Genomic DNA, 14,756 nt, shown 5'->3' with positions numbered 1-14,756 from the left:
AATGATACAATTGATTAAATTTAGAGGTCGAGAATTAATTTGCACACCTAATAACATCATGTAATACATCTTTTCGAAAATCTATCTTGGTGAATAACAAATCGCCTATCAAACGAACCACGAATATAATTGACTTATCATGATTTATTCGGGCACTCGTGATTTGTAACACAAGCAAATTAACGATAATTGAGATAATTTGCTCCTCCTTACGACGGTTCGATTGTACGATTGCCATCAGATCGATGTAAATTACAATCGCGAATCACTAACAAATAATTAAAACCCGATACGTTCGTACGATCGTGTACTACTTGGCGTAACATTGGAGCACAAACTGTCACTTTCATCGATTCACTGGTGATTTGAACACGAGAGAAAGTAAAAGGAAACGGATTGTGCAATTATCATCGCTATAATAGCTTGAACAATTTCTGTTCGACAAACAACGCTGGAGGATCGATAGCGTATTAATCGAATTATCGACTCTCGTAATAATTGTAATAATCGTAATAATAAGAGATAATAATTTTAATTAATTTTCACGCTGAAAATATGTCACATGCATGACGAATAGGAGAGCAAGTTTTTGAACTCATTTTTTATTCTTGAAAAGAAAAAGAAATATATAATTGTAAAAGCAGTATTTCTCTAAATGAAAAATTATTTTCATAATCTCATTGCATAAACTCGTTTTTTTTTAATTTTTGAGAAGAAAAAAACATATATAATTAAAAGAGAAACATTTCTCAGAATGACAAGCCCTTTTTATCCTCTCATTTCGTGATTAAATGTAAAAGTTTAAGAATGAAAAAAATTTCAAAGCTATTATACTTTATAAACAGCGTTCTATAAAACTGAAAAAAGCTTTTCGAAATTAAACATTTCCTATGCAATGACTCGTTACTTTTGGTTTATATAAGTTTCAGGAAATGTCACGTTTTTTTTTTCTTTACCGCAGCGGAAAAGAACCGTATCAATTTTCCAACAGTCGAATATATGACAGCCTAGCACATTACATGCTGATACGTATACGCCATAATTGGAACGCGATGATACGAAATATTGCGTTACATCAAAAACATATTCTTATTTCTGCATGAATCGATTCGATAATGTTATTTTTGTTCATTAATATTTCCTTATTTTGCATGTCATATCATCGTATCTATTTCAGTTTTCAGTTTATTACATCTGTCATTTTTAGAATCATGCTTTAGAATCACTTTATTTGTTATTAGGAACCAAATATCAGTTGCTATAGTTGTAGAATAATTCCAAAACGTTTCAAATTTTATATGTGTAAGCCAAACAATTTATTTATTATAAATAAAAATTATTAGATGCAACAAAAAATTATGGAATTGCGAAGACTTCTAAACGCGAGAGATTTATTAGCAAGGCCATCGTCACGTGTATTGTCATTTGCGCTACTTTACAGCGATCGATTCGCAGAGCCAATTTACAGCGCAATATGAAAATGCGTAACTTGTATGGATAGAAACTTATCTCATTAATACTTTAGCAAAGTATACGATTGTTTCACAGTTATTACTTCGATGCACCTATTGTCTCTTATTCGATTTGCTGCGATAGTATTTACCAGCTTTGAGAGGGTACCTCATCTTTTGTATAAACGTTATTAAAAATAATTTTCAGGAAATTTAAATTTATTATAATCCATTCTTTTCATTGCGATATCTATTTCTAAAATATTTATGTATTACTTGTACAAAAATTTATATTAATTTCGTGCTTTTATGTATAAATCATTTATACTTTGTTTGTGCGTTGGACAATAAAAGCGCAGTTTCTATTAAAGGTGTTTCATGCGAGTAATGTGTTTAAATTAATTTTTACAAAAGAAAACATGCATAAATTTATCGCATTATTATATGCAAACACATAATTTATTATATTATAATTTATTATATGTTCTATCTGCTTTTTTTCTAGCACAGAAATAATTTAACGAACTTTTTTCATAATGAAGAGTAATAGTTTCTCATTGAAGTGGAAAGTTTGCGGGAAATTTCATTTAATTCAATTTGAAAATGAGAGGCATTAATCACGAGCGTTGTTTGCAATTTTCTCTTAAACGTGATAAAAGACTATGATACGAGAGAATTTAAATTCTCAAATCTTTATAATAAGAGGCTAATTTTTGTGCATTAAGCATGTCTAGGAAATTTGCATTTAATTTTGTTCTTTTTTTATAAAGACTTAGAATTCATTTTACAGTTTTTTTCCGAGCTGTGTGACAGCGGTAACACTTGTTGAAATGCGTGTTAGAGGGTTCATTCACACGGGTGCAACAGGAGACGAAATAAGTTGTCAGCAATTTTTCGTTGACGCACTGTTGGCGAGAACGACTCTGCCTATCAAGTCCTGGTTAGTCGTCGTCGGTATGATCTAATGTGAAGAACGGCAAAGTCAGAAAAAAAAGAAATTTCTTACGAGGAAATTTAATCTCAAGAAAGAGTCTAGAAAAAGTTCGCGAAAGTAAGTAATTAAAAAAATGTTTTTTTAATATCAAAGGAACGTGATTAATCTGAATCTTAATTATTTTTTTAACATTTAGTGCGTTTCGCGAAAGAATCGAATGAAATGCACGGCAATCGAGATCAATTCTCGCCGAAACACGAGGTAGTTGATGTTCCACTCCATTCATCATGTTGCGCTGTATTGATTGATTCGAAAAACATAGGTAAATTTTGTTACACCGCACAAGTAATATCTGTAAAAACACAGAGATTAATCTAATTTATCTTCGCTGAAAACTTTGAAGAACATATTGATAATATAAAAGAAAAATGATAGAAATATATTGAACTTGTATTAAAAATTTGATAAGCTCTTTGATAATGATAATATTTTCTGGCGAGCATATTATTACATTATATATTTCAAGATATTAATTGTAATTTCAGACGAAACACGAAACAAATCTAATTGTAAGACAAAGTCGTGCAAAGGCAATTGTTTAAAATCTTGCGGAAAGAAATGCATTGTTATTACTATAATATGTTCTATTGCGCTGGCTATAATCTTGTTGAGGCTGGCATTACTTGTAATATTCATAAACAATACTTCAGGTTAGTAAATGTCATATATATAAGAGCTGAGTGTGCATTTTATTTTTTCACGGAGAAATCTGTTCGACCCGACCGCTGATTTCTAAGCGACATGTCTTCAAAGTGTCATCTTTTTTGCCATGATTCGCATTTCAGATCAATTGAAATCAAAGCCCATTGTATATTTTCGCGATGAAGACGAAGACGGAAGGAGCGATACTTTCATGATAGAGACGAAGACGGAAATGGTGATGGATGGAGACATCTTTTCGTCTTTCGACGATCTAACAAACCTCATAAACGAGAAAACGCGAGCTGCAGAAAACGACGCGTTTTCGATGATAAATGGAGGAGACACGCGTTTTAAACGAGAAATATCACGTGCGAGGAGAGAATGCGAGATGAGCGCGAAACGCTGCGGGACGTTGTTACAGACGATGGAAGACTATCTCAAGACTATGAAAAATAATAATGTGCAAAACAATGGATATCCCGTATCCGTACCGGACATTTTAAAGTGTCTGAAATGCAAGTCGACTATCGCGAATAAATTTAATGAGGACTCTACACCGCGATCGCAAGATGAATATTACCCTCATGATTACGTCGAGCAAAATCGCACGAGCGATTCCGCTAACATCGCCATCAAATTGTTGGATAACGAAGAAGCTAAACCGATAAAAATTAATCGAACAGAAGCGGCAAAAATTCAAGTGGCGATGACAGATTCGCTTATAAACGATATATCGCAGGATTCTATAAATCAATCATCGAAACCAATTACTATATCAGCAGATTCTACAAATTATAACCATAGTGAACAGGTAGATAAAAATACGGTTGATATTAATAGTAGTTCGACGACGAATATAGACGACGAACAGCCGAATAATAATTTAATTACAATTGATTCGTATATAAAAGACCAATTAAATGAAAGCAGTTTTTCCGCTGTATCAAACGCCGATCAACAAATTAAAAGCAAAGGTACTACAAGTAAGCTGCAGTTTGATACAACAGAGTCGAGTAGCACAATGCAATATATTGTTACGAAAGACGATACAATATCCATAGATTATTCGGTAGAAACAACTGAAACGAACACGTGGTATCCCATCAATGTCATAAAACAGATTACAATTGTTGAAAATGTGACGAATATGCCAATAGGACACGATGTGACCGGAATCGACAGCCATGATGACAGCATAGTGAAACCTTCATTTAAAGGATATCCGGAAAATCAATCAGCTGTAACGATCAACGGTACGTTGCTGAATGAAAGAATAATAGTGAAATAATTAAAGGTCTAGATGCAAGCAAATGCGACAACATCAAACTTGTTTTGGTGCTTTGCCAACTTGCTTTTCTAAATTAAAGACCTTTTTGTTTTTCTAGCCGATTTTCTTTGCGTTCTATTATCCATACGAGATATTCTCTTTAAAATCTATTGAAAATAATTTACAATGTAGGCGGAAGAGAAAGAGAGAGAGAGAGAGGGACATGTAGTAGAAATTTATTACGGATAATCTCATAAAGTTTACGAACAGAATAAAGTTTCGGGAATTCATTTATAATATAAGAAGTTTGTGGTGACTTTAAATTCATTTAAAGTTATTCATTGAGAATAAAAGTTAAACAAACTTTGAGCATTGAAATGTTTAAGTTTAACTTTTTTTACTTATATAATTCCAAAATAAAAATGCTAATTTTTTTCATAATTTTGAAGTTGCTGTCACTCTTTATTAATTATAGAAATAATTTTTTCAAAACGCAGTAGCTGCAATTCTTAAAAGATATACATAACAGTTTCAGGATCAACGGAAGGTTACAGTGATTACAATGAATTCACATCGAACGATCGTATTGAAACGAAGGACAATAGCGAGCCCATCCAAGTAACTTCTGAGAGCACGAAATCCTTCGAGCAGTCGCAGATGTTACCTACAATGCTACATCCCGTCTGCATCTTTGCTGATTATTCAATTAACCCGTCTTCTAATGTGCCATCTTCGGCGTCCTTTCCTCCAGATTCGTCCAATCGTTCCATCGCGCAAAATGAGTTTCCATTCCAAAAACTACTTTATCAAGGTCCTCCGTTATCGAATTACGTGCAACTGCAGGCGAATACGATGCAATTTGTGCCAAGATTCGGTTATGCCAACAACCTGCCACAAACTCAGCTGACAGAACAAGGTACCAATCTTACGGGATCCACCGCGTCAAACTTATCGCCGATCAATCAGCAACCGATGACACCGTATTTTTGCGGCTATATGTCATTACCGATTCTTCACTTTTCATCGATGTCTGACACATTGCAATCCGGTCGCTCTTCCGTTGACAAAGTAAAGGATTCTCCGTCGGGAAAATTTTCTCAAAGGGACGGGACTGTTATATTACAGGATTATTCAGGTAAGCGAAATGTTGTAGATTTTTCGTGACGGTTTTTTCAAAATGCCTGACTTATTTCTTCTTTTTTTGTATCTTTAACAATCTTTGTTTATTGTTTGGAAATTTTAGGTTTAAATTTAATTGAAATTTTCTAAGAAAATAAAAACAAATTAAAATGCTGTTTTTAACCATATAATAATTGTTTCAGCGTACAAGTGTCCTCAAAATTATTATCAATGCGATAATCAATTTTGCATTCCGGAGATTAATAGGTGCGATGGTCGTGCTAATTGCTTTGATGTTAGCGATGAGAGAGGCTGCTCCTGCAAGGATCGGATATTACAATATCAAATTTGTGATGGTTATTTTGATTGTCCACACGGAGAGGACGAGCTCGGTTGTTTCGGTAAATTACAGATATTTTATTGAATCTTTTTTTTATATATTTACATTATTTTACAAATAATTTATTTAAAATATTTATTTATTCACACACAATTAAAATATTTTATAACGCTACAGAAGCTTTTTAACAACGTATTTGATATAGCAGAAATCTAAACGATCAACTGAGTAACCATATCTTTTGTCTTATTGACTTTTCATTAAAATTAAAATTAATAATTTATTATTTAACAAAATAATATGCGTTTAATAAGATCATTGTTAAAATAATAATAAAAGAATTGTAAATTGTGTAATATTTTTTTCTTAATATTGCTATGGATGTTCACCAGATGACGCTAAATACTAGCTACATTTATATAAGCTACTTTACCCACGAAACTTTCCTCCAACGAATATATAAGCGCTTCATGCGAAATGCAATATTTACCATATTATTATAAACTTTGCTTTATACGATCTATAAATTTGCATCAAAAATTTAAAAAATATTCTTATTATAATTTTATGTGCCGCATATTCTTAATACCATATATATGCATGCATATTTTGTATGTGTACGTATTTCTTTAATGTTCTCTGTTTTACATGACATATCAAATTATAAAGATTCTATTTTGAATTTTGTCGCGCAAATTACAGATTATTTAAATTTTAAACATTTATAACATACGCTTATAACAGCAAAGTGTTACATCGATTAAAAAAGATAACTAAAGTCTAAGTTAAATATTATATATATATATATATCTATTTTAAAATGGTTTAATTTTCAGAATGCCCGGCAGACTCTTTCAGTTGTAATTACGATTCGGAGTCGCTGCGGCATAATTGTGTGCCACTTTCCCAACGTTGCGACGGTATTAAACAATGTTCTAACGGAAAAGACGAGCTGGACTGCACTATAATTTCGGAATCGTACATAAGTCCAAAAGATGTACGGATAAAATGTGTTTATTCTCGTGAATTATTTTAGTATACAATATGATTGATCTCTCTCAAATTTCTCCAATTTCGTTCATTGTTTATGCTTTGGCACATTATTTGCTTTTGTATTATTACTTATATATTATGCAACGGTATTGTATTTTACTTTTAGATATCTACCGTTGGTTATACCCAAGGATATTTGCATAAGAATGTACAAGGACAATGGTACCCCGTTTGTTCCATCACATCGCCTTGGGCAATTGATGCTTGCTTTTCGGAAATTGGTCAACCATTATCGTATGTGCATTTTTATATAGCATATGTACACTAGACATATTATATGATTTGAGAATGAAAAAAATATACTGACGATAATCTTTGATTTAAACCTTTTAGTTGACAATCGTTAAATTATATTTTTACAGAGCAATGCCGGATGTACAACTCGTAAGCGTGCCTGAAAATCTCTTTCAAGATCCTTACGTAAAAGAAATCGACGGTCAGATAAAATTGACATCGTGTTCGGGAACAGCAATATTCGTGAAGTGTCCGCCATTACCGTGTGGCACAAAAACCATTCCACATCAAGATTCCTACCATTCTGTCGACACAACAAGAAACGATTATGCATACAAGAAGCAGACAAAGGAAAAATTCGTCTCGTATATGTTAAATAAGAATTATCAGCAAACGCTGGGGTTGTTGGACGGGAAACATTCGGCGTTGGAGAAGGAACAGCTAGATCAAAACGACACTCTTGTCGGATCGCAATCGCGAGTAGTCGGCGGTCGAGCGAGTCACCCTAGAGCCTGGCCATTCCTGGTTGCCATTTACAAGGACGGCAATTTTCACTGCGGAGGTGTTATTCTCAATGAAATTCACGTACTCACCGTGACTCACTGCATGGAAGGGTAAAAAAATGTTTTCAAAGAAATATTTTCAGCCGGTGTAATTAATAAATTAAATAAAACATATAAGCTCTTTATAAGATATAAAATTAAGTTGGAAAAATGGCGAGTAAGAGCAAAATTAGTACGCTGTAATTAGTGCGCAAAAATTTTATTCTAATAATAAGTAACAATTTAATCTATCATCCTAACGTATGTTTCGGTCAATTTTATGACCTTCTTCAGCGCAAAAGTACAAAAGCAGATGAGAAAAAAACACGGGTTTTTTAAGCCATATAACTGTACATTAACTTATCATTAAAGTTATGTAAAAGTTTAGGAAAAGTTAAACACTATTATTTAGTCAAACGGTTAAAATTAAACATGAATCATAAGATCAGTCATCGTTAAACATCTTTGTAGTTAAGAAATTTTTAAACAATTATGTAAGTTACAATTTAACACATTGTCTCTTCTAAAAATTTTTTTCATTAACTAGTGCAATTGTGAATTAATTTTTAATTATTTCAATACAGGTTTCCAACCTATTATTTTTATATTAATTTGACGAGTCAACCTATGTGTCACTTCTTGGCCTACTAACCAAAGGAAGAACACATCAACTCAACAATTTCTTATCTTATTAATAATATCTTCAAGGTCATAAAATTGACCGAAACGATTTCTTAAATATAGATCTTCTTTTACCGGAAATTTCTCTATAAACTTCAGATATGAGAAACATTATTACGAAATACAAGCTGGCATGCTTAGACGCTTTTCATTTTCACCGATGACTCAGTTGAGGAAGGCGAGATTCGTGATTCTTCATCCTGATTATGAGAGTAAAAATATGCAGAACGACATAGCGCTTGTCATGCTGGACAAACCATTCCTTTTCAACCGATGGGTCCGCCAAGTTTGCTTACCATCACCAAACATAAACCCTGAATGGAAAATGGAACCATCACCATTATCTATGTGCGTTGCTCTTGGATGGGGAGCTTTAAAAGAAAATGGACTAAATTGTAAGTTAATTTTGTCCACAATTCAATAAGTTAAGCGTATCTTTTTAATAATAAATGTGCGTATAATATTGAAACATTTTACCAATTGTGTGTATAAAGTTATTTAATTTTATTTTTAAAAACAAGTTATAGAAATAAAAATTTTTTTTAATCTGATGAAAAGTAACATAAAAAGTTTTACAGGACAAAATAAAACTTGCGTGAAATCCTTTCAATTTCTCTTGAAGCAGTTTATAAATTACTTGCTTAAACTATCAAAAATTATGGAAAAATTGAAGAATAATTTACAAAGTGAAACGCAAAGTTGCACTTACTAATTTAATTCAGTTATTAATTTATTTCACTTAATAATTTGATATATTTCAAGATGTTAATATTTATCTTATATTTTGTAAGATTTAGATATTCAAAAATATTGTCCTTCTGTTTATTTGAAAACAAAATTTGATTTTAGCGGATTATTTGCGAGAAGTTGAAGTACCGATCTTGCCAGAGTGCAAACATTTGCCCGATCAGAACAACTCTACGATCTGCGCAGGATATCCTGAAGGTGGCCAAGACACCTGTCAGGGTGACAGTGGCGGTCCTTTGATGTGCAGGTAATAACTGAAAAGCAATACATCAAAAATCTTTTCTATAAAAATATTTCTTTCATAGAAATCGAGATTCACAATGGTACGTGGCTGGCCTAGTCAGCCATGGTGAAGGATGCGCACGTCCAAACGAGCCCGGTGTTTACATGAAAATAAGTTATTTCTTGGACTGGATTCAGGCAACGTCTAATAACTTAAGTAAGTATTTGAAAATTTTTTATATAATTAAACGGACGTGAAATATTTTCACATGATATAATTTTGACATATATTATAATATTATAATTATTTGAAAAGAAATTAAACGTAGACATTGCGCGCAGAAAATATTGCGCTTTCTTTTTTTATTTTTATTTTAAAATATGTATACATTATTTTGCAGATGATTTTACAAAGCCCTTTTACAAAAATAAAAGACCTTTGGCCAATTGTCCAACATTTAGCTGTGATGACGGAAAATGTTTATCGATAAAAAAACGTTGTAATCAAATTATAGATTGTTTGAACGGAGAAGATGAGATTCAATGTTATCCCTTTGAGGTATCGTCTCCTCTATTGAGTAATGATAAGGATTCCAATAATGAGATTATGAAATCAAAAGCAGATGGGACATCCGACAATAATATAAAAGATCGTAAGTTATAAATTAATTTTTTTATAATTTTATATTAGAAGTCATAAGTTTCTGATTTTTAATAAGACAATAAAATTGATACATACGAATTTTGCATGTATATATATTTATTACATGCTTCGTGCAAATTCTTTGTATCACAGAAATGAGCACGGAAGCCATTCCCATCTTTACTTCTCACCATTTCTTCTACGAAACGCAGACTGATATTGATGAAGATTCTAGTACATCGAATGTTTATGTAATTACGCCTAAAACAACAAGTGTTAGATTAACGTTCACGTGTAAAAGGCAAGTTGTGGGAAATGTAATATTTGTCTTATTATAATTATCAATAATCCAAATTGAAGCTTTTTATGAGAAAATCAATGCCCTCTCTTTTTTTTAGGTTGATTCAAACTATAACAATCGATAAGAGATGCGATAGACACTTGGATTGCGAGGACGGCACCGATGAGAAGGACTGCACGTGTCGAGATTACCTGTCAAATCTGCAACCAACAGCGATTTGCGACGGACATCTGGATTGCGACGATGAAACGGATGAAAAATATTGCGGTATTAAGATCAAACGTGACCCCCTATCTTTCATCTATTTGACGAACGATTAATCTCGTTTCAGATATATGCGAAGACGACGAGTTTCACTGCAGCAGGAGCGAAGGGTGCATCCCGAGAAAAAGTAGGTGCGACGGCACTTTTGATTGCCCTCTAATCGAGGATGAACTCGACTGTCGTAAGTACATGATTCAAATTACAATAATTGATATGCGTATAAAAATATTAAGTAACATCAATTGCCATTTCCTTTCCAGTTACATTAACTGACGGAGAATATGTAAATGTAGACAGCGATGCTCAGTCAGTTTTAAACATGGAAGGTTTACTCAGTAGATACTATAACGGAACGTGGCATGTACAGTGTCTTGAAGCAGAGATAGTGAATAATAATACCGTAACGTCGGTAATCGGACGAAACTTATGCGAATATCTTGGATTCGTGTACGTTTCCCAAGATGTTTTAGATTTCAATAAATTTAATATTTTTTTTTTTTTATTAATGTACGAGCAATTTTCTAACTATTATATTATGGTAATACATTTATTCAAAATGTAGAAAAATTAATTAAATTAATTATAAAGTAATGAAAAAAATATTTGTGTCTCGTGCAGAAATCTGCAGTCAATAGATAAAGTCGTTGCGAACAAGACGGTGCTGAAAACGAGATTCTGGCAAAGGTGGGATAACATTACAAGTTACGAATCTTTGCCGGAGTACGTCGCGGCGAGCGAAGAAGACGAGACCTGTACAACGTTACGGATTCGTTGCAAACAGGTTTTGAGCAGCAGCGCCGACTCGCATCTGATCGTCGATCCGAGAACCGGAAATTATACCTACCTGTGGCCGTGGCTGGCCGCTATATTCGTCGACGGCCGTTATCAATGTTCGGCCTTACTCCTGGAATTAGATTGGCTCTTGTCCAGCTCAAGCTGCACGAAAGATATAAAGTGAGTGAACTTCTTGACTCGTGTCCAAGATTCCTTTAAAAATACTTTTTCCGATACGTCTGTCATATATGAGTTATTTAAAATTTAATAAACATTTTTTTTAATAGTCTCATTTTTTTCAGTGTTTTTGACGATTAAAAATGTAACGAAAAATAAATTACAGATTATCGCTGAATTATACGACAGCCCTGCTTGGACAAAGTCGTTCGTATCTCTACGTCAATGGGCCTTATCAACAGATCTCGGTCGTCGACGAAATCAGGAACGTGAAAACATCGGAGGTCTCGTTGCTTCATTTGAAAACTGCGGTGAATCTTACCCGTTACGTTCGGCCACTATTTCTGGAAAACAAGTGCGTATCACACGTACATTTGTGTATATGTATATATATATATATATATATATATATATATATATATATAATTATAATAAATATTTACTTACTAATAATTTGTCAAATTTTTGCAGAATCTACCCGCCAGCGAAGAACGATTTATGCATTGCTGTTGGTACAGATAAGGAACACGTGACACAATCCATTTTTCTGCAACCGGTTCTCCAAAATTGCGACAATTGTTATCGTTGCTTCGTCGAAGCTTCAGGCTTCAAATGCCCGGTGAGTGGTCTTATTATATTAGACTATGATTATCTATACTTATTAGTTGCGTGTCTATCAATTGCACCTAAAATCTTATTTCTATAAATTTTATAAAATATATATATTACTATAATTGGATTTTAATTTTATCTTTCCTATATTTTTAGGTCAACGAAACTTCATCGGATTGGAGCGGAACCGTGTTCTGTCGCAACGAAAAAGGATGGTATCCCGCGGCAGTATTTCACGAAAAAGACGACTTTTGCAGTTTTCGAAGCATGCGAAACTTGACGAGCATCGATTACATCCACGCTTTCCTCATGCATGCTTTGGGTAAACTGTTGTGTAGATATTTTATTCGCAAAAATATTTTTGTGCCATCAATCTCTCTCCAATCATCCGATTAATGTACCATTATTGCGTCAAAAAATCCGTGATAAATTTTGTATAATTTAATTTTCCACTTTTTTTTTGCAGAGACGGAGCCAAAGCCAACACCTGAACCGACGTGCAACGGTGTCCGATGCAACATCGGACAGTGCGTTCCTTGGAGCCAAATATGCGACGGTATATCAGACTGTCGAGATGGTTTGGACGAGAAAGACGAAATTTGCATACACGAGATGCAACAGAGTAGGGGCAGTGGTAGTTATAAATCTAAAAGTAAGTAATTTTATCAGTTTATTACACGATTGGATATGAATTTAAAATCTAAGATACAATTATTGATTGACTTGTTCTATTGAAATCTATTGATTAATCAATACTTTTTAATTAATTGCAAATTAATTTTCTTTTTTATATAAATGTATGTTCTATTAATATTTTTATATAGAATGCGCAAAGTCGGAATTACAGTGCAAGAATGGCGAATGTGTTTCGAAGAGCGCGTTCTGTGACGCTAAAGTGGACTGCTCAGACGGAACGGATGAACCCATAACATGCAGCTGCGCGGATTATTTAAGCTTAACAATACCGGAACGGCTGTGCGACGGTGTAAGACATTGTCTTGATAAAACCGATGAGTCGCCGGAAATGTGTGAATGCACACAAACCAGCTTCAAGTGCAATGCGTAAGACATGTTACATTAAATTAAATATAATTTTAATTTTAACCCATAAATATTATTCGTTATATATTATAAATATAATAATTATATTTATATTTATATTTAATATTATACATAATATTAAATATAATTTTAATATTCGTAAAACATTATCGCAAGTTTTGAAATTTAAAGAAACATCGTAAGATAAAAAAAAATATGATTAGAAAAATTATTATAATTATAATAATAAATATTGTAAAAATTGTAAATGTACTTTATACACAGAGAGAGCGACAATGTTACTTGCATCTCGCAAGATTTCGTGTGCGATGGTGACAAAGATTGTCCGAATGGCGAAGACGAAATGGAATGCAGAAAGATCAAAGGATCGACGGATAACAGGTTGGACAAATGCAAAATTTGATAAACTCGTAATATCAAATAAAATTATAAGAAAATAATTTTTCTAAATCATTTTGTAGACCTGGCACAGGAGAAGTGATACAACGATCCTATGGCGTATGGCATTCTCAATGTTTTTCGTCACCAGTAACATCGCAGGAAGAAGCAAAGAGCATATGCCAAAAGATCGGTTACTCAGACGGAAATATCGATTTTGAAAATCGAACTTTGAGCGAGCCTGTTATTCCGTCTCGTGATGATTTTTACATGATACGATTAAATTCGGACACGTGGATGACAATGCGTGACGATAAACCGCTTATAACTTTGATCCGACCGAAAGAATCCTGTTATCGTCTCTTTGTCACATGTAATTAATGAAAATAAAAAAAAACCAAGATAATCTCATTAAAACATTTTCATCTCTACACTCTGTTTATGATACGAATGGCTAAAGGAAGATTTTTTCACTTTAAAAATTAATGTAGGAAACATAAAATATCATCCAGTTTTATACACACACGTTAATTTATTTAATTAATGAAATTACAAAAATAAATTAAATGGGTTATGTTAGAAATAATTTTTTATAAATAAAAAATAAATTTTCTATGTTTATATTTGTATGTTGATCAAACAATAAACTATGTGATATTTTCTAGAATTTACATTTTAAGATGTAAAACATAAATATAAAACACAACATCCGCTTATGCAAAACTATACTTTTTATTTCCCTAACATAAGGAATATAATAATCTTAAAATGCATACATTTATTATGTTTATATTAATGAATAAGGAATGTATATAAAATATGAAACGTACATTTTTGTGACTTTATCCCACAGCAAAATACTCAGATATCTCTAATTATAATACTATTCGCGAACGACGTGATTGAATTTTCTAATACCGTGATACGATCACTATCGAACGTATATATGTATACGTGCGTCACTTTGGAGTAGGAAGGGGGATACTGCGAATTAGTCACTTGGGGAATGTGAATGGGCATCGTTTTCCGTCGTTCCGTAACATTCGAAGGAAGCTTGTCAGGAGAAGTCGGGGACGCAGTCGTTTGCCTTCAACGGCAGCGACCCCATTCGCTACATTCCATCTGCCCCTTCTTCCTCGTCCCTCTTTCATCGATTCTACCGTTCGTCAATCTTCCAGCAATTTTGTATGCTCGCTACGTGTCCGCTCCGAGCGAATTAAAACTTAATTAACAACATCTTCCATTGAATTCTC

The 14,756-nt window shown here is 33.0% G+C and overlaps 1 protein-coding gene across 1 annotated transcript; it reads left to right on the top strand.

Annotated features, from left to right (window-relative positions):
- The first annotated feature begins 2,407 nt into the window (after nt 1-2,407).
- Ndl (serine protease ndl) lies at nt 2,408-14,024 on the top strand. Its single transcript, XM_072890588.1, has 25 exons — nt 2,408-2,502; nt 2,582-2,707; nt 2,931-3,095; nt 3,231-4,340; nt 4,884-5,489; nt 5,677-5,874; nt 6,650-6,810; nt 6,973-7,100; nt 7,229-7,714; nt 8,423-8,718; nt 9,173-9,317; nt 9,376-9,509; nt 9,694-9,945; nt 10,089-10,236; nt 10,334-10,503; nt 10,568-10,681; nt 10,761-10,947; nt 11,119-11,454; nt 11,618-11,806; nt 11,923-12,070; nt 12,220-12,385; nt 12,530-12,715; nt 12,888-13,125; nt 13,390-13,506; nt 13,587-14,024. Coding segments are annotated over exons 1-25 (6,105 nt in total). The 5' UTR covers nt 2,408-2,501; the 3' UTR covers nt 13,885-14,024.
- Nucleotides 14,025-14,756: the final 732 nt, after the last annotated feature.

Source organism: Anoplolepis gracilipes, chromosome 4 (genome assembly GCF_047496725.1).
Source record: "Anoplolepis gracilipes chromosome 4, ASM4749672v1, whole genome shotgun sequence".
NCBI classification, from domain to species: Eukaryota; Metazoa; Arthropoda; class Insecta; order Hymenoptera; family Formicidae; genus Anoplolepis; species Anoplolepis gracilipes.
This window is presented reverse-complemented; position numbering and strand designations above follow the sequence as displayed.

Excerpts from the sequence above, each read along its gene's own strand:
- Ndl (XM_072890588.1), top strand. Across the intron at positions 7,101-7,228 it reads GAAATTGGTCAACCATTATC|AGCAATGCCGGATGTACAAC; the intron begins GTATGTGCATTT and ends ATATTTTTACAG. Across the intron at positions 7,715-8,422 it reads GTGACTCACTGCATGGAAGG|ATATGAGAAACATTATTACG; the intron begins GTAAAAAAATGT and ends TATAAACTTCAG.